We start from the raw sequence: 27,672 nt of genomic DNA on the forward strand, positions 1-27,672 counted from the left end.
CTTTGTGTGATTGGTCTTGTAACCTGTATCCACCCCTGAGATTTTGGGGGAACAAAAACCCCCTGTAACCGAGGCCCGGGGTCACTCCCCAGAGGCACAGGCCTGGAACCAGGGGCTGCCCCCTGAGTTACCCGAATAAAACCTTTTCTCCCTGAGCCTGGAGTGTCCCCTCTTTCTAACCACGGCCGAGACAGTTAAGGCAAAAGGGCTGCGGAACCAAAAACCCACGCGAAGGTACTGTTGGCGTATCACAGCTAGCAGGGCGGCCCAGCTGGCGCTGAGCTGACCTGAGAGACAGATACGCGAAGCAACAGAGAAGCACTTTTTGTTTTGATTTCTATCAGCTATTGCAACAAGAATGAGAAATAATTTGACCCAAGAGTAAATGTTTTCATAGTTTTGTTTTTTTTTTTTTTTACTTTGTGCTCTCTTACAGCTTTTCTGATTGATAAGTCAGGTTTAGCTAGAAAAATCTCATCATCTTATCTGACAGCTCTTTTAGTGAAAATAACACAATATATAAAAGGTTAAAGTGTCAACAGAAAGAACATCTCTGAAAATAGAAAATTACTACATGGCTTTGAGTGAAGTGCCTACCAAATTCATAGCATATAATTCATTTCCCATTTGCAGTCAGCATTACATTCAGTAAGTGCCATGTTTTTGGTAATTATCTTAACCTTTGGTCTATCTCCCTTTTGTCTAAAAAAAAAATCATTGTGCTTTCTTTTTGAATAAATGATGTTATTGGCTATTCTTTCAGAATAGGTCTTTAATCTTGACCTATATGGTAGCAGCTGTAGTCATATACAGACTTTGGGACAAGCATACACTCTTACTGTAAAATATTACTGCAGTATTATGCAAATTCAGTTTAAGTACAATACTGTTTCTTTTTAATTTGTACAGTTACTTGCCTGAATATGTGCAAGTATTTCTATACCTTACTAATTTGAAGGTTGAAGACTAGATATCCCATGAGCTACAAAAACACTTAACTTCCTCTTCCCTGACAGCTATCAAAATGCCAGAAGTCAGATATTTTCATCCTAATCCAAGAGCACAGCTAGCACTTCTGAGAAGTATAGGTTTCTCAGTGACCACCTTATGTTATTGGGATGTACATTTTCATTAGTAGCTTCCTCAGCTAAATACAGAGGCTAGCATTTAAAATCTAGCATTTAGCCTCAATTCTCCAAGATGTAAAAAAAAACCCAAACCGAAACCAACCCAAACCAACCAGCCCCACCTAACTTAAACAACCAACAAACCTCACCAGCAAGGAGTCAAACAACTGAAAAACAAAGGGATAGAGAAGCCTACTCTCTCACTCAATGGAAATTCAGCAGTTGAAAAGTAACCTATATTGCCAACTCAGATTAATAAAATTTTGCTAAAATGCTATTTATTATTAGCAAATTTCAAGCAGGTTGCTGGCAAAATCCATGATGCTCACTGACTGGAGAAAGCAGTTACAGAAGCTTGGAAAAGGAATGTGAAAGAGAAGATAAAGCCACTTGAGTAGGGTAAGACTGCTTCAAAAAGCTGTTGGTCACCTTTGTACTGTTTCCCAGAGAGGAACAAAACCCTCCAGGAGAAGAAGCATTAGCACTTATAGCAGCTGTCTCCCACGCATGAAAAATCACAACTGTGTCTCCACAGAAACACAGGCAAGCTAAACCTCAACCCTCTGCTTAAATGAAAGGCCAGTTTGAAGATCCTCTTTTCTGAAAGAAGATTTCTGAACAGCTGTCTAAAGAACAACACTTGCTCTGCTTTCAGAAGTAGGATTTGACAGAATAGCTCATATAACTCTTGAGAAACAAACAAGCAAGACTGTAAGCATCTCCTTTTATAAATAAACTTTATCTTGAAGAAGTGAAACGGGGTTGGGGGCAGCACCCAACAACTATTTAACAATACGTCTTTTCTGAGTCACCTAAATATTATTTGGTCCCAACTAAGAATAGCAATACTTTGTCATGTTGTGTGCTTAATAAAGAAAAATGAGGATCTGTGAAACCCTGGCTCATCTGTATCAAAACACATTGCAACCAAAAGAATGTACTTTGTCACAATCTGCCTGCAATGTCCCTAATTGCTGGATTAGTTTTTCAGGGATCATACCAGATGATGTTCAAAACTAACCACAATGGCTGGTAGTTCAGGAGAGCTTACCTGAGCTTTAAGCCATTGGATACACCACAGTTTAGTGAGTTCTCCATTTTTGTTAGCTTAGATATTCACGCATTTAGAAAATGTGTGATTATGTGCTGAGACATCACTCACAATAAGAAAATCAATGAGGAAAATTCACAAAATATGACAAGCTAGAAAGGAAATTAAAAGTGCTAAGAAAGTGCCTGGAACGTGTTTCATAAAGAATGGTAAAGCTCATAGAAGAAGTTCTGAAAATTGCTCAAGATCAAGAAGCCACCTAGAGAAGTGGCAGGATCTCACAGAGGAAAGAGGTGGAAGGAGCACTCATGGGTAAGCCCATAGCAGTAGAAATCAAGAGACCTTTGTGTCAGCCCTCACTGCTGAATGTGTGGGGAGAGAGCTCAGAGGAGCCACATGAGTTAGATGAATCTGGAAGGTGTCAATTATGTGCTTGCACATCATGACCAGCTGGCATTCATCCCTCAGTACTGAAGGAACACAAATGTGAAATTATGTTAAATGAGAGGCCAAGGTGCATCAACAAACATTTTTAAAAATAACATGCCAGAATGCAAGTTCCATCTGAAAAAAATAGGATGTAAAAGAGATCATAGGGATTGTAAGCCCAGGAAGTCAAATGTCCCATCCCAGTGAGATGGCAGACTATATAACAAATAGTAAGACCACTGACCATTAAGAGATTGGTTGGAAAAGATCAGCATGGCCTCTGTTCACTGGCTGGAGGGTCATGAGGGTATCAAAGAGCACACAAACAAAGGGAATCAAATATATAGAAATATTGCAAAATACTTTCACAAGTTTTCACACCAAAGTCCAGCCAGAAAACTTAAGTTATTAATGAATTGGAAGAACTGTCCTTCCACTAACTGAAATCTGGTGAAATAAGAGGTAGAAGCTTGGAGATCACTTTTCAGAGAGGCAAGAGTCAACAGCAAGTCCTGCAGAGGCAGGCTTTGAGTCCACTTTTATTCAGAACCATTACTGATGATCTAGAGGAGGATTCTGATGATACTAGCATCTTCGAATTCTCCCCAAATCAGTTGTTAGTCTGCCTGGTAGTCTCATTCATAGTGCCTTCTACCACTGCTCTCCTTTTTTCTGATTCTCTTCTCCATCACAGACTCTATACACATGAAGGAAGACCAATAGGAGAGAGAATAGCACAACATAAATTCAAGAAATTATACACTCATCTCTCCCAGTTTTGCTTTTCTAACTATCAGGTTAGAAACAGAAGCATACATCAAATTAAATAGATTCATCTGTCAAATGTTAATGAGTACCAGTACCTGAATATGTATAAGCAAGCAGTGTAGGATATAAAACAATAGGAAGCACTAGACAAAACAGTAGCATGAAAGAGAAGTGAAGCAACCCAAAGACCAGCAAGGAAACTTGAACTTAATGCAGAACAATACAACAGAAATTTCCAACAGTGAAACAACAGGGAAAATTATACTGCCAAATGAAACTTGCTAGCTTTCAGCATCACAAACAAAATAGAAAGGAAATGAGGGCTTGAATCAGGCCTTAAAAAACCCAAGTTTTAAGTCCATCATAGGCCAAGAATAAAGAACACTATGGTTTTACCATTTACAGCAGCCTTAGTGCTAGCCATTGCATCTCTGATTGGAGAGCTGAATGGCCAGACAAAATGAAACAAGATTGCCTAATACAGTTTGTCAGTTTTGCATATTAGTAAAACATCATGTACATAAATCCAAGTTGAGATTAAAAATGTATCTCTAGTAAGCTGAAGCCGTTATTTAGGAATGTGACAGGATATGCAAACCAATATGCAACCATTTAATGAGCATTCCAATATAAAATTCAGAGATTACCTCATGTGTAGAAACTCAACCTTTAGCTGCACCAGAATGCCAGATAAAAGTCATTAAGACCTCATCTAGTATGGGTAATACAGCTGTTTTCAGATGCATCAGATCTGCCTCCCTCCCTTTTTCCTGTATGCAGCCTTCTTATATAATATCTATTTCCATTTCAAATTAAGTCTTTATTTTCAACATCCTGTATTTGGAATATTACATAAAGTCGTAGCATATGGACCATGGCTGGGATTTCTACTTCTCTGGATTCATATTTATAATTTATACCAATCTTATATAAACAAGCAACAAAACCACCTTGGGAACCAGGTTAAGCTGGCAGAATGAAATCCTGAGGACCAAAAGTAATTTCTACAAATTCCACCAGAAGTTCAAAGCACTCCCCTTTTGACCTAATTCTGCCTCTTAGAGATATTGATAGAGGCTTTCCAAAGCAGCAAGCAACAGAAAAGGGAAGCAGATTAAGTGCACAGAACACAAATTCACTGCATAAATGTATCTTGTCATATAGTGGCAAAATATATATATCAGGCTGTTTAACTGTGTGGGACCTGAACTCCCAGGTTCTTCACCAATTCCAGGCCACACAGGAGAAGCATCACTAAAGAGAATGTCTGAGCTTACCAGTTCAAAATACTGTCAGCTGCAGTGCACAAAAGGAGACTAATCAAACTCACCTTCTTGAATGAAAACTAACATGTAAGGGAAGAAAACAAAAAACTAGGAATTTTCTGCTAACAGCAACTTTCCTCATCTGCTATTAAGTGCAAAATAATTGATTCTCCAAGAAAAAGCTTGCCCCCTCAGCTGAGGTCAGTAAAACAATCCTCTTCAAAACAACATAAACACCTCAGCATGAGTATTAGCATGAGGACAGGAAGGTAACTTACTAATTAACCTCAGGATAATTAAGCCTTTTCACTCCCTTCTAGAGGAAACAATTTATTCTAGTCAATTATCAGATCACCAGGATTGGACAAATGAGGAGATAAGCTGCTAACAACAAGAATTACCCACCAAATTTCTTGTTTAATGCTACAGCTTTTCTTCTTGTTCATCAAGATTGGGAATTAGTGAGAGGTGAATTGGAGTGGTAGTGGAGCAACAGCCTTGATGCTGTGCAAGCAAGGTTCAGCAACCGTGGAAACAGACACGTTACCAACCCTTCTAGCCACAAATGCACAGCAGCACAGGGGCTGCAGTGAAAAGTCAACCCCATAAACCAAAAATAAATATAAGTCCTCAAAGGGTAATTAGTACATTCCACACAGAGTTCATTTCTGGAAATTTTGTTCTATTCTTCTGATCTTTATCTGCAGTTTTCTTAGGTTAGAGAGCTCCTTTAACATATTCCTCAGGACAAGAAAGTAATATAGCTCAGATGCCCTCAACTGTGACTGTTATATTTATGTTATCATAACAACTAAAATTTGAAAATGTCTTGGGCACAAAATTAAAGAAATACTTTACAGCCAAATCCCTTTATTTGTCCTTAAAGCAAAGGAATAACTTCACCAGCAACTGAAATTATCAAGATTATTTCCTTTTTGGCATCAACAGTACAAAAATGATAGTAAGAATTTCTGACAAATTATGATTCTGGTTTGATGCATAGATATTAGCTGTCATTATTTCACATCACAATTAAAACAAAAAAAGACACAAACCTCCATACAACAGACCCAATCATTCCTTCAAAATACCTTTCTTGACTAACTAGCAATTCTTGAAAGTCTGTCCTAACCAATGGAAGAGGAGCTCTCCTGCCATTCCTCATTATCCTTGTAACATTATGCTCTGTCATTTCAATTGTACCAACATTTCGCCTGTTTTGCCACAGGTACTCATGAACTCTTCAAACAATGTAATTTTAAAATGAGAAACACAGGATATGTAGACTTTTCCATGCTTCTCTATAGTTTCCTTTAAATTCAGAGTTTTCCAACAGTATACTTGATTCACTGGATTAGAAAAATCACAGCTCCTGTGGCTCAGATGCTAATAGACATAAATAAATGCTCTATGATCTTGAGGATTCACCTTCTGAGCATGTTGCTGAAGCGCCAGATTTACATCATTACTGACTATGTAAAAAGTGAGAATGGGGGAAAACAAGGATTGGCTATACACCTTCACCCACAAAAATGCACTCTGATACCTTCTAAAAATAAGGCACAGCTTTGAGACAGGTAAAGGACCTAAGGATGCACTTTTGCTTTCACAAACAGCCACAAGATAAAGGTGATGCAAGCCACCAGTGAGATGAGTCAGAAGACAATCTACTACGGAATCACATCTCCAGCTGAGTGTAACATGTTCATAGAAGTTTGAGATCAATTTTCTTTTCCTACTATAGAACTCTTAAGAAACACACACAAAAAACTCCCCCAAAACCCATGGCTAGATCTATTCCCATGGACAGAAACTAGAATGGCATTGATGAAACCAACTTGCAGGTGGACCCATTCTTTACTACCAGAATCTAAGATGCAAATTCAAACAAATGTGTGTTTCACAGACATAAACGGGGCATTTAAGTCTAGTGTTTATGGGGTTTGGTTTGGGTTTTTGGAAAAAAACACATGTATTTATTTTGGTCAAAAGTATCTGTTTCTATTTCTTGTTTTCTACTTCAGTGACATTCCTTCTCTCAATACTCTTGGATTAGTAACAATGAATTATAAATTAGTATTTGCATATGTTGTTTTCTCGCTGGCATCCAGGCCGTTTTGTTGTGGTTTTTTTTTCCTGTTTTTTTGGTGTGCTCTTCACTCAACATTCTTATACAATTGTTTTCAAAAGCTATTGTTTAAGAGTAGCTTGAACGTAGAACCTACTCCTCCTAGCCAACAACTTAGAATCCAGTATTTATCACAGTCACATATAGTATTTTACCAAGACGGAACTTAAGATTAGCCAAAGATCAAATCACAGTTGAGAGATAAACTGGATGGTGCCATTGATAAGACTTTGCTTATTAAATGGCAATGAGAGTACAAATAGTCCAATCTAATATCTCTGTCCTCATTCTTGAAACTTACACTTTCCAAAGGCTTCTTAGCTCTTCCTGTAAAATGGGACTGTTTAAAAAAGCTAAAGTAAGAAAAAAAAACCCCAAAAAACCTGCAAACTTTTTTCCATCAAAGTTGTCTTGCAGCAGGAAGATTTACAGGCTCAAAGAAAGCTTTCTAACAAACATGAATTAATTCTTCACAACCAACATATTGTGCAAGCCCCACAGATGTGGGCTACATTTTCCTTTAGCATCTAAGCAGAAGACAGTAAAATGAACATCTCAGCAGGAACATGAAAGGCTTCCTAATTGCAGAATTGGGCAAATATTTCTGCTGTAAATCAGGAGTCATTCTTAACAAGGAAAAAAACAATTCTCTCATGCCACAGTGGTGATTACTTCATTTTCAAAAAACTTGTGACCAGAAGTATTCTTTTAGCTACAGCTGAGAGACAGGCTGAAACCCAAACACTCCAGAGAGTTTCTGCACAGGAGGAAAGAACTTGTATAAATTCAGAAAGGTTCTCTTGGAGCAAACGAGTTTTTATGCAGGTCCCTCAGTAAGAATGGCAACTGGTGCCTTATTAAACTTTTGTACGTTACCTCTTCCATTTAGTATGGACTTCACCATGAAACTGCTTTAACTACTGGCAATGGAGAATGAGCGAAGTAGTGCCATTCCAAAACCAAAAACTTGTCAAAGGAAGTAAAAAAATTCTTCAATGAATGAGGATGAATTTCCAAAGCACCATATGTAACCTAAAATACATAATCCAACACACCCTAAGGGAGGCTATGGAAGCTTTCTGAAAAGCATTGTTCTTGTTGAAATGGACTCTTCACTTTTCCTAGGAAGTACTAGATTGCCTTGTACACAGTATTGCAAGGTAACAGCACAGGCTATATTCATTACTGCTCAGTGCTCATAAGCTACTCTGAAGACTGATAGTGCTGTTACCTAAAAATGGCACTTGATAATGTGCTTCAAAAACTCTTCCATAAATTGTGAAGTACTTGTTTGTTTACAGCACTGTAGAAGAATAATTATGCGTAACCCAACAGGCTGCTCACAGTCTAAGTCAGATCAGCTCCTTAAACAGGCTTAACTCATGTACTGGCTTTTAAGAATAGCTTTTATGCTGAACATTAATGAATGTAGCTTAAAAAAGAAAAGAGTACTAACCCTGTAGAGAGGGTGGCATTTGTCCTTGAAACATGGTGCCAAACGAGCATAGATCTGCAGGCTATAGTAATAACTTGCCAGCTGGAGAGATAACGCAGAATGTAATTGCTTTTCAAAGCATTTGTTGGCATCTACCACCTAGAAGAAAGAGAGCATTAATTTACATGAAAGAATTAGCAAGCATACAACATTAAGCATACAAACTTTCTAAAAAGCTACTTGCTGTCATTTAGAAACAGCTCTGACTTCGTTTTTTTCTGGCACAGAAGTAAATCAGTAACCTCCACACATAAGACAATTCTACATTAGGGTGTTTTTTTCCCCCTTGCACAAACACCTAACCAAAATATTTTTCCAACCACACTATTGTTGCTTCTATACCACAGTTATTATCCACATTTCTGAGTTACATTAGAATTGTCAGTCTGGTAGCCCAACTTCTATTTTAAGTAGGAAAATGTGTCTTTTCACCAGTGCCATGCTCGGCAGACTGTCCAATGACATTTGTTCAGTTTCCTTAATATGCACCACCCAATCTGTAAAAATGTGTATTAAAATGAATTCAAATTAAGATTTTAAAATCTTAAAGAAATGAAATTTTCTAATGGAATGTTGAAATGCTATGAATAGCCTTTCCTGGCAAAAACATACGAAGTCCCTATCAACATACCTGTGGCAGTGCAAGTAGATAGGCCAGAGACAAGGCTGCATCCTTTGGTAAAGCATCACTTGCCAGTTGTAGTAGAACTGCAACACACAGGGAGCAGACACAAAGTTTGGATTATTGACCTACTTGGCCTTGAGAGCTAACAAATGAAATGTTTTCAGGGCAACTATATTTTATTAGACACTAGCTTGAAGCACTCCAGACGTACTTAATTAAACACTTATCAGTGCAATCCAGAAAGAGATAATGTATAATTAAACTGCAGCACAGCTTTACCTTAACTTCCAGGCAAAGTGTTTGATGCATTAACCAAAGAAGAATGAGACTATGCAGCAACAGATGCTAAACAGACACCTGTACTGATTTCCAAGAAGTAAATATTTTGCTTGTAGAATCAAGAAAGTAATGTAATGTTGTATGGGTTCAAAGATACCAAGAAGAGGTAATGGTACAAAATGTCTTCTCTTCAAGCCTGAGCTCAAATTCCCTTATCGCTGAACACTAAAAACCCTATCAAAAACTTCTGCCGTAATTAATAACAAAAACAAAATTTGCAACTGTCATAAGAAACACCAAAACCAGGTTCTGCCACATACTGAAAACAAGTATCAGTACAACAACAACTGAAATAAATTCATCAAAGGTAAGTATTCTGACTATAAACACATATACTTCTGGTAAAACTGACCAAAAATCACCTGCTTTTCCTACATCATAGATACCTGACTGGGGAAGGGGGGGGGGGGGGGGGGGGGGGGGGGGTAGGGGTGTTTCCATTGTTATAGATTACAGTATTACTAATGTTATTAATAATGATATTATTTCAATAGGAAGAAGCTATCTTACAGCAACATAGCTCTTTGTTTATTTCAAGGAAGTCTCAAACACCTGTTATTCCCACATTACATAAACCCCTCTGCAGGGCATGCTGGTAAAAACCTGATTACTTTACACACACTCCCCTAGTGAATTCTTTGTTCCAAAGCATGACTTATAAAAGCCTTGAATGACCAATTAAAATTTTCAGATTATCATTAATTTGCCATCAGCCTGAAGTGGATTTACATGATGGCCCTCATCCAGCTACAAAAACTAGATTTCTGTGTGACAAGTCATCACAGAGGCTGCTACATAAGCCTGTCCAACAGCACCTATCCTTTATGCTTCAAATGGCTTTTACTGTGCTTCAAACAGCTTCTTGCTGCTAACAGATTGTTTCTGCTACACTCTAAATAGACTGTATGCTGTCCAAGCAAAGATAGTAAGAACTCCAGAAATATCTAATATTAAAATCTTGATCAAAATTGCTAGTTCCTCCTTTGATCACAAGCAGTTACTTATGTATTCTTAAAACCACCTCTAGTTAAACAGAAAAAAAAAAAAAAGGGAGGAGGGAAAAAAAGAGTTTCGGCTCTGCTCTCTTTTTCCTTTCTTTGGAGAGTTAATGTTAGTAAATCCTCTTGAATACACAATAAATTATGGGCTGTCTTCCAACTTAACATCCCCAACATGACAACTGGCACACTTGCAAAAACTGATCTTCACCATTAGGACAGCTATAATTGCAAAGAACACAGCAGCAATAAAGGTCTAGAAAACAATATGATTTTCTTCACACTTTTGCATAAGTGGCATCCCAACTGCCAGAATGTATGTAAGAAGGAAGAACTGCCTCTACTGCCATACTTCTGAGAGAAAAAAAAATTCCTCTGTACTGATTCAGTAAATTTTCTGCATGCTAGTGTGTTCATGATAGGTTTTCACATATCCACACTTAGCTGTCCACTTGACATACACACAAATACGTGTATACACAAATTATTTCCTACAGCTTTCTGTCTCCCAGTGAAGCCCTACAAGAATCCTCTGCAGTCTAACAGGGCTGAGTTCAAATCACAGACTGCAGATATTAGCAGGATGCCATTCTGTCTTGTCATGTATCTTCATAAAAAATTTACAGGAATTTAATGTCATATCAGACCACCGCCAAATCTGGAATTTGCCAAAGGGATTAGACATTACAGGGCTGGCAAACCAGGGAGGGCTGGCACTGAAAATCAAAATGCCAATGCTGCTGTCGCCCTGCTGTCCCACAAGCACAGCTTTCTCAGGAAAACGGAAAACTATTTAGATTTTACAAATATTTCCAATTACTGTGCAGGTCTTTATGCCACAAGCCTCTCTGAGAGTCTAACTATTGAAGAAATGGTTTATTTGTGGAAACTAAAATTTCCCAATACATATAAAGTTTCAACTCACTTTCCATGGATTTTCTTCTGAAAAAAATGCAGAAACTTCTTTGACTCTTCAAATGTTCATTTAGCCCATGACAAAATCTCAAACTTAGAAGTATATACTGCAGTTAAACAGCCATATCTACAAGTAACTACAAAATCATGGGGAACATTAAGGTATTATTTGCTCTAAAATCCCTGAAGATTAATAGATACGACCAACTGTCTTGGGTTTACTCTAAGTTTAGAGCCTAAACTGGTTACAAGGATAAACAGTCATCATTAAAAATGACATCTTCAACCTCCTGATCAATCCCTAAGGAGAAAGAGAACCCCAACTAAACAGAGATGCACAAGACGGCCTCAGCCACACCAAGTCTGGGTGCACTGTCAGCCCACAGCTGAGGAAGGAGTGATTTACGGGACACAGGGAGATGAGTGTCACCATTTCACTTGGAAATACTCAGTTTACCACCTACACCCAGATAGCAAGGACAAGAAAAGTCAAGGTCCAAGGCTTCTAACACTACCAAATCCACAAAAACAGCAAAATATACTGAGCTTTATTACAGAGGTTTTCAAGGGCAGACTGGATGCGACTGAGTAAACTGGTCTAGTGGAAGGCATCCCTGCCCATGGCAGGGGGTTGAAACAAGATTATTTTTAAGGTTCATTCAAATGCAAACCATTCTATAATTCGACATAGATGCACACTGTCTGTGGGGAAAGTGTTTAGCCAGTCTCTCACACTGTACATGTCACTGTCATAGTAAACAGAGTTTGATGCCTACTCCAATCTCTCCTAAGACAAAGTGCCAAGTACAATGAAGATTTCTTTGCCAAACTGCATCTCCCTCCAGGTTCTTCAGTTCTTTTGATAGAGTTGAAACCTGCTGCTGTAGCTGTCCTAGAAGACAGCTAGAAGCAAACAGTTGGGATTCAAACTTGTCAACAAAATCAACTGAAATCTGCTACGCTTGCAGTTACTAGACCAGTGCAGTAGCTGACATCTCATATTAGCATTCAAGTTTTGTATGGCAAAATCTTCCCAAAAACATACAGGAAGACTGAAAATGATAAAAATGCAGAATAAGTGGAATTCATATCTGTGTGATTCCTTAAACTTCAGCAGTGTGCTATCAATATGTATATTTTCAAGCTGCACATTCCTGAATGTGTTGACTCATCATAGGGACTTTATGAGAACTGACAAAACAAAGCTTTAAGAAGGGGGAAGAGGTGGGATCCAATACTATTAATCCAGGGCTAAACACACCACAACAAATAGTAAATTATTAAACCAATTATTTACAGAAAGCTACGTTACATTTATGCTTAAGAACAGTTTACTGACTACCAAAAGGTGTAATATACAGTAGGACTGATGAGTCCACAGCCCATTCTTCCAGAGAAGAACACAGAACTCTTGTTTCAGAGCACAACTGGAGGGACTCTTAAGTGAAACTCTGACTATAGAATAAAAGTGGTGGAAGAGGAATACTAAATAGCAGAACATTACACTGCACACTTAAGAGGAAGGAGACAGATGCTCAAAAACTAAAGCTAGAATCTAAAATTTCTTTTCTTCTTCAAGCAGAAGTCCCCAACACTGAAATTTCCATCTCAAAAGCAGCCACTGAACTGTAAACAGTCAGTTTACAATTACTCAAGTTCGAGCAGGAACTATTACCATAGACCTGCCAATTAAATCATTTTCTGTAAGAAAGCAATAAATACTTTTTAATCCTTGTCCCTCCCCCCCGCTGCTCCTTGAAGACACAGGAATCAAAACTTAAGGCCTATGAGCATTCAGCATGCAACACATGAGATTTTAAGTACTGATTTTAAAGGATTTTGTGGCATTACGAAAGCATGTAAAGAACAAAACATGCACATACCCAATTTATACAAGCTGTTGCTAACCTTTTCTGATTCACAGTGTTGTTACATTAGAACTACACGGGTTATCTGTACAAATACCACATATCTCAAACAACTGAATCATGTACTTGTAAGACAAATATGCTGGTTTTCAGGAAACAGTTTGAGTAAATGTGTGGCTTATGAAGAAAACCTGTCTTGAAACTTCTCATATAGCAAATGATTTAATATACTCATTTTTCATGACAGAATTTACCACAAGTAATACATGTATCTTCCTCTAAAAGACACTAAAAGCATGTAAATATTTAAACAGTTAATTTCTCAAACCAGCAGGAGGCATCGAAAAGGAAAGAGAAGCAACTACAGGTGGTTTTTTGTAGTTTGTCTTTTTTTAAAAAATGTGGAATTGTTTCACTTAAAAAATTATTAAATATAACCTATAATGTAAAGACATTTCAGAAGAAGACAAAAAGTTCTGATGATTCCAGAAGCTGTAGTTAAGTATTAATTGGCAAATACAACATTACAATGAACCTGCAATACTGAAACCTGGATACACAGTGGCAAAGAATCTGAAAATTAAATGTGCAAGTATACAGAGAAATAACTCACACTGGCTTGCAAATTCCCATTACCTGTACATGGTAATATTCAGGGAACCTTCAACAATTCCTCCTATCATTGCCAACCCACAAATAACACTTTCTGCATATTTAAAGAAAACTTTCATTTTTGTAGTCTTTGCTGAGCAGCTCCTCTGAAAATCACCACTTCCCTTGAAAACTGTGCAGCTACTTCTAACAAGACTTCTTACCAACAAGAGCTGTGGAATGAGATCACAATTCATGCAAAACACCTAGACAATACTTCAGATTGTTCCATGCAATTCTCTACACTTAAACCCACCCAGAGATACTTCTGTATTTACTATATATGTAGTGAATATATACAATATGTCCATACCTTCTGTAGTTGGAAGTAAGTCTTTTCCTTCGCTCTTTGTTTCTGCGAGTTTCCCTGTTCTCAGCAACACTTCAGCAAAGCTTTCCAAAGAATTGTTCTGGTATGTTCCATAGTTGACTTCAGACTGGAAGTAAAAAGATAACTGACATATGCACTCTACACATGCACTTTTATTTGGATCACTTGCATCACATGCAGTTGCCTACCTCAGTTCCTCCATTTGCTTTGTTTAATTCTGGATTTTTTCCTACTATGGCACAGAATTTCAAGTTTCACACATAATCAAAACCTCTGTATTTTCACTTGATTATAAGATCACAAAAAAAAAAAACCTGCGGAGTTCTGTAACTGACACTTACTTCTGCGACATATGGATCATCAATTAGAGACTCATAAAACGGATGACAGCCTTGTTTTTCCACAGTAGCATTTTCTCCAGGCCCACTTTTTAACACATCTCCAAATTCTTGGCCCTGGGAAAAATAAGTATAGTTGAGCCTAGTTGTAAAAAAAGCTCATAAAAATTCTGTAAACACTGTGCAGAAGGGAAACAACTGTAAATTAAAAGATCATTGAATTCAGTAGGGAGCAAGAAAGAAGTCATCTTACATAAACCAGTTCCGAATGAAGTCCAGTATTCTTTAAAAAGGAAAGAGAATTATGTTTAAAAGTAGTATTAGAAAAAATAGTATCACAAACATTACAGAAAATTCACTGAAATATAGGAAGTAGAAAAGAGAAACTGAAAAGGAACAGCTTTGAACACAAGATGACAGTATTTAAAGAGTGGGCTTTACTGTGCTTTGTTCCCCAATGTTAGAAAGTTCTGCCAAATTTCAATTAGGCCTTCTTACACTATGCTAAGAAAACAGGAGAAAACAGACTAGAAAACAGTTTTAGTCCCCTTCCTTCATTGGGATTTCCTTGCAAACAGTGAAGTCTGTAGTGCTTTTATTGATTTCAGGCCTTCAGTTATCAGGTCCTACAAAGGATCTGAGTTTTTATATTAATGTATGACAAATGTGTAAACATCTGGAGACACATTAGCAATCCCTTACATGCAATGGTCGCAGGTAAGTTAATGATCTCTTCCACCACTGCCCATCACTGACAGCGTGCAGCATGGCTTTGGTAGTCAGAGTTGTGTTGGACAACACCTTCATGGTTTTGGATGTCGTCCAGTACAACAAATCAGCAGACTGGTCAGGCGAGACATTGGTTTCATCCTGTGACATATCCAACACACAATGCAAGGGTTAGACTCCTGCTATAATTAGGTTAATGAAATGCATTAGAGTTCAGGCACACTATATCAATAACACACTTGAATGATCATTAATTCAGGCAGCAGTTGCCAAAAATAAACAAAAGACAAACTGAAAGCGATTTAGGAGTTTCACTGTGAAGTAAGTGATGTGATCAGCAAAACATTTGGCCCCTTACTCAGTTATCACCCCTTGTTTCCACAGAAAGCACTGGTTTTAATTCCAAAGTTTAAAATTACAATGTTCTACATAAATGTTGAATCTTTCCACTAAAATAACTACCTCTCTATAAATGTGAGGATGGACTATACTAAAGTTAATCTTTGATAATTCAAGAAAGTTGATACTAGAGACAACCTTGTATTTTTACAGTGGTAGCATTAATTAAATTGAATTCCCAACGGAGTAAATGATAGAGATGGAAATATACATCTTTAGACCAAGTAATAAAGTATCATCAAGCTTTGAAATTCTGCAGCTGGCACACAAAATACTGAAAACAGCCAGCCTAAGAGACCACAAGAACCCCAACCTTTTCTCAGTCAAAAATTGCTTTAGCAATACATGCACATATACCTTCTCTTAGTATGAACTCAAACAAAACTCCATTCTTAAAAGTAGAAATATGTTCCACAAATGGGGCTCTCTATACCAGCTCCTCCTCATGTAAAGCATTTAAATAATACCCAGAACATATATGTTCTCTGATCTGTGCTATTCCAGTGCTCAAAGGTTTGTGTTAATTGCATACTTTACAATGTGTGCACATTACTCACAAAAATATAATTAGAGTACTGAGGTAAACACAGTTTTCACGAAAAACAAATACTTTCCCCCATATAGCAAACTTCAACAGCTATATGTTTATCTCTAATGACTCCACTATTAATTTCCCCATACACTGAAGTATATTGAAATAGAAAAATTCTACCAGTGTAACTGCATGGGAAGTATTAGTTTACAACTTACTAACTCATGACAACATTTCAAACATGAAAGCCAAAGGATGCCAAGTCATGCTGAAGAGAAATACATCCCACTGTAACCTCAGAGAAAAAAACGTATCAGCTTCAATAAGGTAGAACTTCATGTAGAAAACCTTATTTTTAGTAGCTTTTACTGTAATATACAGTAAATTACTGCCTCAAGCTGACTTTTAAAGTAGCAGGTTCATCTTAAGTCCTTCAGCATTTGTATTAATCTTTTCGGAAATCACATTGTGCATTTCACAAATGTGCCACTAATGAACCAACTGGCTAAACTGGGAATTTCAGCTCTTGCTTCACCAAATGAAGAAAGAATTTTTTCAGAATTTTTGCTACTCTGAAAAATTAAAACCAACTGAAATTCCTAGGTTTGGTGGCTTGGGGGAAGAATTTCTTGTTCATGTGTTTCTTTAATAAATCACTTTAAAGTATTTAGTAAGACAACTTTTTGTAATTTATTTTAAATGTTACATAGAGAATACTAATTCCTGTCTGCCACCATTTTCAAGTAGATGCTGCAAGACACCTAGTTGATTTTTCATGGAGGAAAAATAAACCAAACCAGAATGAGAGAAAAAAATCCCACCCAAGTTGTCAACTGCTTTTGAGCAAAACACTTTTCTTCAAATCAACCTCCTTCAGCAGTGTGAAACCTAATGAGCCAACTTGTATCCGGGTGTGAATGCTTATGGCACTACTGCTATCAGATAAACTCTACTAACTTTTGTTTAAAAAGAATTTCAACTTTGACAAGTAATTACAGTTTTTTCAGCACAAACAGAAATTGTGTATTCTGAGAAGCCAATTTACTCTGTACCTGGAGCAGCAACACTTCCAGGTTACAACTTTTTGCTATCCCAAATCAATCTCTCACAAAAGAAGTTATTTCTTAAATAACGTTGGAAAGCTCAAGAAAGTAACTTTAATTGTATCTTTAGGGAAAAGTTGTATTTTGGGGGTTCTGAGAGGTGTTTGGGGGAAATTATTTTCTTCTATTAGTTCTTCCTGACATCCTTGATAAAGTAAGCACTTCTGATTAAAATCAAAATAATAACAGCAACAACAAGTTATTAAATAGCAGCTAAATTAGCAGATTAAAAATCTGCTTAAATTTAAATGGTATAAAAAAGACAACCAACAAATTCTGAATTATTAAGTTACTCTAAAACAACAACTAAAATATTTATATGTATAAATATATATAGAGAGCATATGTTTATATACATATACCTTTGCTCCTACATACACTTATATAATTCCAGTCTAATAGGAGAACAAGTAACAAAGCTGACTGTTTTGGAGACAAGCCACACAAGAGACAGTAATAAATTAGAAAAATAGCATGGGTTTTAGGATTGGTTTTGGTCTTTAATGACAATTAGTCGAGGTGCAAGGATTAAAACATGCAAAAACCATTCACTGCATACAATTTACATGTTAAGAACCATTATATGTCAAGACTGTGAAGGAAATTAAATGCCTTCCTTTTCCCTTTTTGGTATTTCCATTACGGAAAAGGAATTTAAAACAGTCTATTTACGTAAGTGTTCATGTAGAATCTACATGTTTATATTGGAGATTTTTAATTTTTTTTTCCAATATCTGTTACAGCTATGAACCAGTTGAAGTGAAAACTCCCATCCTGCAATGATAAACCAGAGCCTCAATGAGAGACTATGGAAAAGATTCAGCTCAAGATGACAAGACTAATATTCAGGAGTTACTGAATGTCTTGCCTCTTATTAGGGTGGTAACATCACTGGAAATAAGTCATCCAGCCTTAAGCAGACACAATGCATTTGATTCAGCTGCTGAAACACAAGCTTTAATGATGTCTGAGATATACAGCAGTAATTACGACAGCTGCTTAACACACCTGCAAGATCTGACAGAGGACTAGATATTTTGGAGCAGCAGCTAAAGGACAAGAGCATAACTGATTCTCTAATAATTTCTAACCAGCCACGATAAAAATGTGTGACCTACCAATTTAATGGAAACAAATGTTCTAAGAGATCCTGTCTTTTCCTAGCTATAGTGCTTGGGAAAACTGGAAAAGCAAATACACTAATGCTCTGTTAATCAGAAATTTTCTTTCCTTTAAGAAAATCATTCTTATAATTTGAATATATTCTCCTCTAGAAAATACATCTGCTTTTCTATAAAGAGTTCATTTTCAGAAAAACTTTGAACTTAATTTCTCTTGGGTTGATGTGCCACTTTACAGTAATTACGCTTTCATATTCAGATATGTAAAAAATAATGATTTACCAAAGATGTAAACATATTTTAAGTGTTATGCAGATTTAACAAAGTCAGAGCTCACTTACAAGGCAACTGATTAATATTGTTTTGTGCTTATACAAAACAGCATCTCATGACTAAGCATTTTATTTGAATTTAATAATTTTACCATAATATTCTGAAAGGCTTTTCATTAATCAAGTGCTTAATCTTCTCATCAAGATATTTTGGTTGAGAGGCACAAAATTAGTTGTGTAGGCATTTGCAGCACACACAAGTAAAAAGGATGAGGAAGTACAAAGGATGAGGATTGGTGAAACTTCACATTTTGCTTAAAAACAATCTGGTACACTGGAATCATCATAGTTTCCAAAGGATAACTTCTCAAACTGATTCTATGAGTTCAAACAACAGCAATAAGCTTACACAAAGTTTGTCCAAAAGCATTACTTCCTATAGGATAACGACGTACACCTTTGTCACAGCATTCATTAATTTCTTTTAGAGTAGGACCACCAAAACTTGGAGAAAAGTTATGCTAAAGTCAACATGACAGCAACATTAAATGAACTATTTCTAAGCAGCCTATGTATATATATAGCCAGCTCCTATCAAGATTTCTACTAGTTTTAGGGGAAAAAACTTTGGAGGAAAAATTGAATAAAAAGGAAATTATATTAGAATTTTCTAGGGAAGAGTTCACCATGGAAAAGCTGATGAAAAAGTACGACCAGCTGGTCATGTTGCTTGACATAAAGAAAGAAATGGTAGTGGAGACTAATAATTCAATGCTAGACAAAAGTAAGAGGGATAGAAAAAGGTCACTAAAGATTTAAAAAGCAAAACTGATATACTTATACATAGGTATTTTGAATGGAATAGAAAAGGGATGCCCAAACACATGTATGCCAGACCTTAATCAAATCAAGATAAGAAAACTTACACTTAGAGCACCAGTTTGAAAAGGTATCATTGAGAAAGAACATTTGTCAATTCCTTGAAATAAGGATTCCGTAAGTCAATCAGGATGTAAGTGAAAATGAAAGGAGTACATGAAAAGGGAGAACAATCTTCCAGTTTGGTTTTTTTTAAAGAAACTAAAATTCAGTGCAAGACAATTAAGGTGAAGCACACAGAATCAGATGAAGTGTAACTATAGGGATTGCAGTTATGGGATTCAGTGAAGTCAGAGAAGATGAGTTATTGAATATATTGCTTTTCAAACACTGCAGGTGTCTGTAACAAAGGAAAAGTTATACAGTGAGTAAATTTTTGGCTATGTTTCCTCCAGTGTCATTCCAAGAAATTAAAAAAGCTATAAATCCCTATTAAGTCAAGTGGGAGAGAACAAAATGAAAGAATTAGCAAATATACAGAACTTCATTTCCTAGTGTAACAGTCTGAAACATGACATGCCAAGGAGCCAGATTAAACAAAAGGAAAATACACCTCAGTGCAGCAATATACAAACTTGCCAGGTCAATTGTCTACCTACTTCCAATTCTGAAGAGACAATCAACCACAACTAAGGGGGGTGGGAGGGAATGAAAGCTTTATTGGAGAAATTTTTGAATGTCAATTCTCCAGCATAATGAAAATTGCTTCCAATATGCAAACTGAAATGATAGGGAAGTTAATTAGTGAGTTTACTCAACTCTGATAAACCTTTGAATAAATTTCTGAATCATTTATATGCATGTCTAATTGTTCTGCCACAATATAGTACTATGGCACAGGAAAGGTGATGCATAACAACTTTCTATAGACATTAAAATATTGTAAACACGTGCATCCACACCCATATCAATTTTATTAAAATCTACTTAATAACCTCCCACTCAGAGAGATGCAACCACTGTTTTCCAGAAAATAAAAAGCATTTGTGCCAGTGAAACAGACCTGTTCTTCACATTGATGATTCTGGCAGACACAAAATGTTTGACCCTCTCCCTCTGAATACTGTTTACAATGCTATTTTACCTTCCTACCATTTTTTTAATATATATGCAAATACATACATGTATGTCCACATATCCATGTATGTACATATCTATACATGCACATATATATATTTATACACACCTATAGACATGTACATACATAAAAACCATACACAAAACATGGATATATATACTCCAAGGAGGCTGGAACTCAAAATTTCTCAGAAAAACATCCTATGCAACATGAACCTTCTCCTTCTTTCTTTCCTTCCCTCTTTTGCCACTCTCTCTTCATCTCTTCTTTCCTGTATTTCTTTAAGGTTTTTCACTCCCTCTCCTCACCCCTAGATTTATTTATCACTCATATATTTGATTAAACAAAAACCAGAGAAAAGAATAAATGAAATATAGAATTTTCTACTTCAAAGAATGCGAAAAACATTCCTGTTTTCATAAATAGGTAAATAATTACATCTTCTTTAAAGATAGATGACAGAGAAAAAAAACTTGCAATTGTGCACATACAGACATAAAATTGTAGACATAAAACCAGAAAGAATAATAGAAGAATTTTTTCCTGTTGTCCTGCCTGTGCAACACTCAACGTTCCTTCTGATCTTACACATAAAAAAAAAAATTCACATGCAGTATATCAACATTATAAAATAACAAGTCATAACTTTATGACGCACAGAGCTAGGGGGAAAAATAAGTTTAATTCAAAACATTTTTTGGTTAAATATATATTTTAGGCTTAAAATATTTTGTTTTGCAACTCGGACCGATTTAAAAATATATATAAATATTTATTTTAATGTAAGCTTCGCTGCAGTTTTCCTGCATCTGGGTTTATAATTTTTTCATTGCTGCTAAGACCATGTAGGAAGAAGCAACTAAAAATCAGAAGAAAGTATAAATACATAACCAAAACCTTGAACTTAATCTAACAACAGAAAATAGCATATGTCTAATGTTGCTCATTTTATCTAGTAAGCAGACAGATGTTGCTAAAAACTCAAATTTGGTTCTTCACAGTAATGCAGAACAAAGTCATTATTACTTTTAAAATTCACATTAAAACTTACCTCTGTATCCTTACTGATCAACAAAGAAGACCCAGAGATACTTGAATTCTCACCTCCTTCAGAAGGAAGAAACTGGTAATTCACAGCCTGATAAAGAATCTATAAACATGAAATAAATATTATCTTTTGCCAGTCAAATAAACCAATGAAAGAATTATGACTGACTTCATAGAAAACCCAAGCAACTGTGCCATAAAGGCTTCCATGATAGAAAAGGGCACAGGAGAAGATGCAAAGAAGAGAACACAGCATCCTCTCACTGTTCCAATCACTAAACAAAATTACTTTCCCTTCTCCATGAATTTTGTGCAGTATTTTTCCCACAATCTAATGTTTGGGTTTTATTTTATGTACCATGGTGTACAAGGTAGAGTAAAGAAATCTCATGAAAACATCCATGATCTGAACTGAGATTCAAAGGCATTGGGCAACTCCACAAAGAGAAGTTTTCCACAGGACACTTTGTGAGCAGAAGTTCTGCACAGAGCTTTCACCTCCACATGTTCCCTGTATTCCCGCAGACACTGCTGTTCAGGGGATTTTTTAAGGAAAAGGCTACACACTTGCAGCTGCCTTAAACAGGCTGCACATGTGCTGTAGCTATGACTCCCTTCTCCCCCATTCTTACATTCTCCATCCAAAGACCTCTAAGATGTTTCTATTACACAATTATAAATCTAAGAAAATTGTGAATTCTTAGACAAGTAAGACAATTATGAACTCAAACAAGTCATAGTATGTAGGCCAAGCTCCAATTACAGTGAAGAGAAATTTAACATTTTGACAACCTAAATTATTGCCCTTCAGTTTCAAATAAAACTTTTGCTATGTCACCTTGACATAAGTCGCATTTAAATGCCACAATTATGTGTTCTCACATATATACTGCACTCAGCTCAAAACCTAAGATGTGATTCTATCAAGTCAGTCATTGCAGAGTTAATAAAGATTGCTCAAACACAAAACCTACTGTAGTTGTTAAAACCACTACATCATTGAAATCTGTGAGGAAATAATTTGATTGCATATTGGGTAAAGATCATAAAAATCATAGAATAAACCCTTAATAGACATTTATGTGGGGATTTAATGAATTTGCATTACAAAGTATAAATACCGGGAAAATACTATAAAATTTCATCAACTGCATTTGGAAATAAAATGTTTAAATCAGGTAATCAATAAAGAAATTAAAAGATAAAGAAATTTTAAAATCTTTAAAGACATTTTAAAGAAATTAAAAGATAGACAGTCTGCTTGACTTAACTTGTCTTCTTCTTGAGAAACCAACTCATCATAAAAACCTGCTTAGAAAGACACCTTATCTGCTGAAATACAACAGTGACAGTAGAACAGCAGAGCAGAACAAATACAAATATACTGGAGGGTAGAACTTAAGGGAACAAACTAGAAAAAGAGCCCAAGTCCCCTTTACTTTGGTAGGCACTGAACTTTGATGAAAGAAGCTCCATAAACAGGTACCTGGGTCTGCAGTGAGCTGCTGACTGCCAGCAATGCCTCGATGGCACTGGGGGGACAGTGTGTCAGGGCAAAGGCCATGAGCTCCTGCCGCATCCCCAGGTCCTGGAAGCCTTCGGATTGCCCAAGCTGACTGCACACTTCCCAGCTTTTAGAATAACCTACAAGGGAACACAAAACACACTTCTTATCACAAATGAAAGGAGGATGCTGCCCAAATCTTACCAGATGAGATAGAGGGAAATGTGTTATTTCTGTCAAGGCTTAACATCCTCTGAAAAAGGAACCATAAAGGCTCCATAAAACAGAGATGTAGCTTGACTTTAGACTGACCAAATACATAAAAGACTAATTTTTAATATATTGTAGATAACAATAAAAGAGCCATCTGTAAGCTTATATCCTATGTTTTTACATATTATAATAAGAAAATCATCATTTATTTCAGAGCATGACGTGGAGTGACTGTAAAAAACAAAATATAAAATATATCGCTCGATATATTAAAAAAATCTCAATAAATCTTGAATTTTTCCCCCTCATTCTCAAAGCAGAAAAAAAGACCCAAAGAAACAAAAATCCCATCTTTCTTAGTATCTTGACACACATATTTCATTCACCTCCACTCATACTGTCACATACACAAATTATATAAACAGCACGAATATATAACTATCTTAAATAAAAAGGTAGACATCTGAAAGACTTGCACTTTCTTGCTACCTGCAGTCACATGAGAGGGCTAGAGTGTAGAAAGAAGTAGAAATGGTGGTTCCCAGAGGCATACAGAACAGCTCCCCGAGGTTACACATCCAATAGTTCAGTATACACTTATTCCATGCAGTATTTACTTTATGTCTCTATTCAATGTCAGTCCACTTCAACTAACAAGATGTAACTGCTGTTTCAATGAAATGGAACAATCTGAAGTACCACACCTCACAGTCAAACAAAAGTCAGAACTCAGATTTCCACCATCATCACCTCATGCACCCCCTATTTATTCACTTCACCTGTGGCCACGAGCTCCTGGCAATGCATACTAGCTGCTTTGTAGTCCTGGAAACTGAGAGCCTGTTCCACTAAAAGGATTAAAACTTGACCTTTTCTCTCCATCTGATCATCTCCTGTAAGAAAAAAAAAATCAAACTTTTTATTAGTTATTGGAATTAATGGTCAACTTAAGCTTGCTACTTTATTTCTCAAGAATTAACTATATACTGCAACATGAAAAGCCCCTCTTTAAACTGAAACAGAAATAAAATTATCTGCTTTTTTCCTGAAGGAAATAATAAAAGGAGTAAGTATTTTAGAAAAACATTGGCACCATAGCTTGCAAAAAACCCCAAACCAATTAGTTTGCTATATCAAGATTAAAAAAAAAGAAGGTTTTGAAAATTGTATTTATTTGATGGCCAAAGCATAGGTGAAAACTGATATTTAAGCTAAGGGACATATAAATCAAAATTTTGACACTAAAAAAAATAAAGTCTATATACTGTAATAGAAGGAAAAAAATTATATGTTTGTTTTCTTATAATATACAAACACCCCTTTTATACTGCCACTTCATGGCTCCAAATAATGCACAAGATGCAGAAAATGTAAGCATTTAAAAATCCCTAACCTCATAAATTAAGTGAGTAGAAGGGAAACTAATTTTTTCACACTACACATCTGTCTCAGTTACCAGACCTTCCAGACAATGCCTCTTCCACTAGTTATGAATCAAAAGTTACACTTTAGATACTATGGAAGCCTTCTGACTGAAGTTTCATCAAGAATCTTTGTAGAAAAACGTCCTGACCTCAATTTTAATACATCAGCATTCACAGATGAAAATCTAATGAGACAGCTCATCTCCTTTTCAAAGCCAGTTACAGTCAATACAAATAACATTTATACTTGTCACTAGTCATCTATATTTTTTAAAAGCTTTTTTCAATTTAGAGTGAACAATTTGCTGGCACTACTTTGTCCAGTCTTGTGCTCAACTATTTATGTCCATGCACGGTATTAGAAGGTGACAAAATATACACAGGAAAAATAATCTATTAATTTAGGCAAGAATTTTTAGAATAAAAACAAGTGGATTTTCTGAATGCAAGCTTCTTGCTCATGCTTCTCTATTATTAAAAGCAATTTTATGCAGTGTTGTTACAGTCATTTGAAAGGGCACTGGTTTATGAAACTGTATTACTACAACTTGTGAAATGCAAATATTTCAGAAGGTTAAACACATCCAGTTTCCAAAACCATTTAAAGAGTACATGTTCTTAAATTGCATAGCTGTTATTTTTAGCTCCACTTTGCAGATCCATCACCACAGACAAAGCAAATTTCTTTTTAAAGCTTTCTCAAAAGGAAAAGCTGTAGAAGTTGCACTACAGTGACATTCAGGCAAGTGAAGTTACCCTAATTACTGAACTCAATCAAACCTCCCCTAATCCCTGCACATCACGACTAACTCATCTGGGAGAACAGGTTAGCTTCCCGTCATTTTATCTCCCAGCCTCCTCAATATACTGGCAGCACTCAATGTTGCAAATTAATCACATTCAAGGCTCTCCTGATGCAAAATTTTGCCCTCTGGAACTTGGGAACCTCTCATTCGGGCAAAAGCAATTACAGATGACAAAGAGGTGCTTCTATCCTCACAAGCTAAATGTGAACTGTCATTTCTCTAAGCGAGGGACACGTACTTGCCACTCACCTCCTGAAGCCCACTTCACCCTGACAGCTTGACTTCTTACAGAGAGATCTGACTAAGTAGCAGACACAAAGAAAAGTCAAGAGAAACAATCAAACTATTATCCCTCAGATTTCAGACAAAATAATCACTGTTATTTATCCTCACTTAAAAAAATCAGTGGGATTGAAGGAAAGAAAGGAAGAACACTTGGACCAAGGAATGTTTCTTTAGCTGTGCCTGAGCAGCTGTATGGTATCATCCCATCCCCAGTGTTTCAGCCAAGGACTTTTGGTGCAGCAGGATACATCTTGGCATATTGTACAAAAGCACAAGTATAAAATACAAGAGTAACTTTCCTTCCAGTCCATGGCTATACTAGCTCATGTCCCTTCTACTGACACTTCCATTACCTTGGCATTCGGTGCTATGGCACAGAACCACCACTGGCTCCAGGTGTACTCAGGGAATCCCTGAGTGAAGCCCTTTTTCACACACCTTTCATTAACCATGCAGGGACTGATAATGCTCACTGCTGCAGTTTAGTCATTGTCTTCTATTCAGAGACAGGAAAAACTCACTGCTTCAGCTTTGTAACATATTGTTTGATGGTATTTTAATAAAGTCTTATAAAAGGAAGTTTTGAATTCTAAATTGCCTCCCTTGACATTTTGACAACTATCCATGACTTAAAACCAAGACAGGAATGACAAAATTCCTCAAATGGTGACCTGATTATATTACATAGTAATTCTGCTTCAAGCCTTAATGATAACACCTGACATACAGACTCAAATCAAATTCAGAAACTGGAAAATAGAAAAGGATAACCTAAATGATTCTGAGGCTTTAATAAAAATAATAAAAGGAAAAACATAAGCGCTCAGAAATAATAGATTTTTTTTTTTGCTTGAGAATTAAAGGATAGTCAAATACTTTTTAAAAGCTTGTAACCAATCTAGATTATATAAAGAAAAAAGCTTATTGAAATACCTTGGGTAAGACACATACCATTTGTGAATGGATAAAATAACATTATCCTGAATGAAATCATGCCACTAAAACTTAGAAGTCAAATGATATCAAAATTGTACAAAATGATATCAAAATTGTACATACACTTCAGAAATTCCATGTCACCTAGATTCAGGAGATCTAGGAGATCAAAAGCCATCTACGTGGTTAATTCCAAATGCAAGAAAGTCAGTGTTAAGAAAGATGGATTTAAAAAATAAGCTTTAACTAAGGAATCTGAGCAAAGTTTAAAGCTACTAGATTCACTTATGGATATTACAATTAAATAAATTACCATAGAAAATTGTGAGAAAAGAGAATAATGGAAACATTTCTAGAGAGCCTGACAACGGAAATGACCAACACTCAGTAGATCTTTTTGATATTAAATAAGAGTAGAGAAGATGCTCATGATTTCTGATACAGAAGCTTTTTTTTCCTACTTGTTTTTGCAGACATCTACTCAAGTAGCTGCATAAAGTGGATTCTTTACACCCGTTTTTAGCAAAGAGCATGAATTAAGTGAGGATTGCAAGACACAGAGCAGCTCCAGCCCCCTGAGCAGGTGCAGATTTTCTGGCTGTCATGCTGAGCACATTCTCCCTCACTCACTTTACCCATCTGTGAAATTAAGATAACAGTTGTGGGCTTACTTTACAGAGGTAGTGACATGAGGCTTAAGTAGAGTTCACTGTAATTAATCAAATACTTTAAAGCAATTAAGAAGCTAGCTGATACATCATTACGTAAGCAAGATTTTAACTTTGATAAGTATGAATATAAATTCTATTATTCACTTTCAGTGATGCTCTCTAAGCAAACTGTATTCAGACTGCACAGTTCACAAAGTTCCTTAATAATGACTCTGTGCAATCTACCCTTGCATCCACAATAAATGCATTCTTTTAAAATTTAAATTAAAATATGTATGTTTTTAGGATTTTATAGGCTATTACATACAATAAAACACAGCATATGCTTTAGGCTCTATATAGGCA

The 27,672-nt window shown here is 36.2% G+C and overlaps 1 protein-coding gene across 2 annotated transcripts in view; it reads right to left on the reverse strand.

Annotated features, from left to right (window-relative positions):
- NBAS (NBAS subunit of NRZ tethering complex) overlaps positions 1-27,672 on the reverse strand; it is a gene marked incomplete at its 5' end in the record, with an annotated part of 161,341 nt that overhangs the window by 71,335 nt on the left and 62,334 nt on the right. For both annotated transcript variants that reach the window (XM_083856295.1, XM_083856296.1), the window contains 8 exons: positions 8,225-8,362; positions 8,895-8,971; positions 13,973-14,096; positions 14,332-14,445; positions 15,031-15,198; positions 21,493-21,591; positions 22,975-23,132; positions 23,985-24,098. In XM_083856295.1, coding sequence (XP_083712421.1) covers positions 8,225-8,362; positions 8,895-8,971; positions 13,973-14,096; positions 14,332-14,445; positions 15,031-15,198; positions 21,493-21,591; positions 22,975-23,132; positions 23,985-24,098 — 992 coding nt within the window. The remainder of the gene's footprint in view (positions 1-8,224; positions 8,363-8,894; positions 8,972-13,972; positions 14,097-14,331; positions 14,446-15,030; positions 15,199-21,492; positions 21,592-22,974; positions 23,133-23,984; positions 24,099-27,672) is intronic.

The sequence above is a fragment of the Zosterops lateralis genome (genome assembly GCF_965231275.1).
Source record: "Zosterops lateralis genome assembly, chromosome: 3".
Taxonomy (NCBI): Eukaryota; Metazoa; Chordata; class Aves; order Passeriformes; family Zosteropidae; genus Zosterops; species Zosterops lateralis.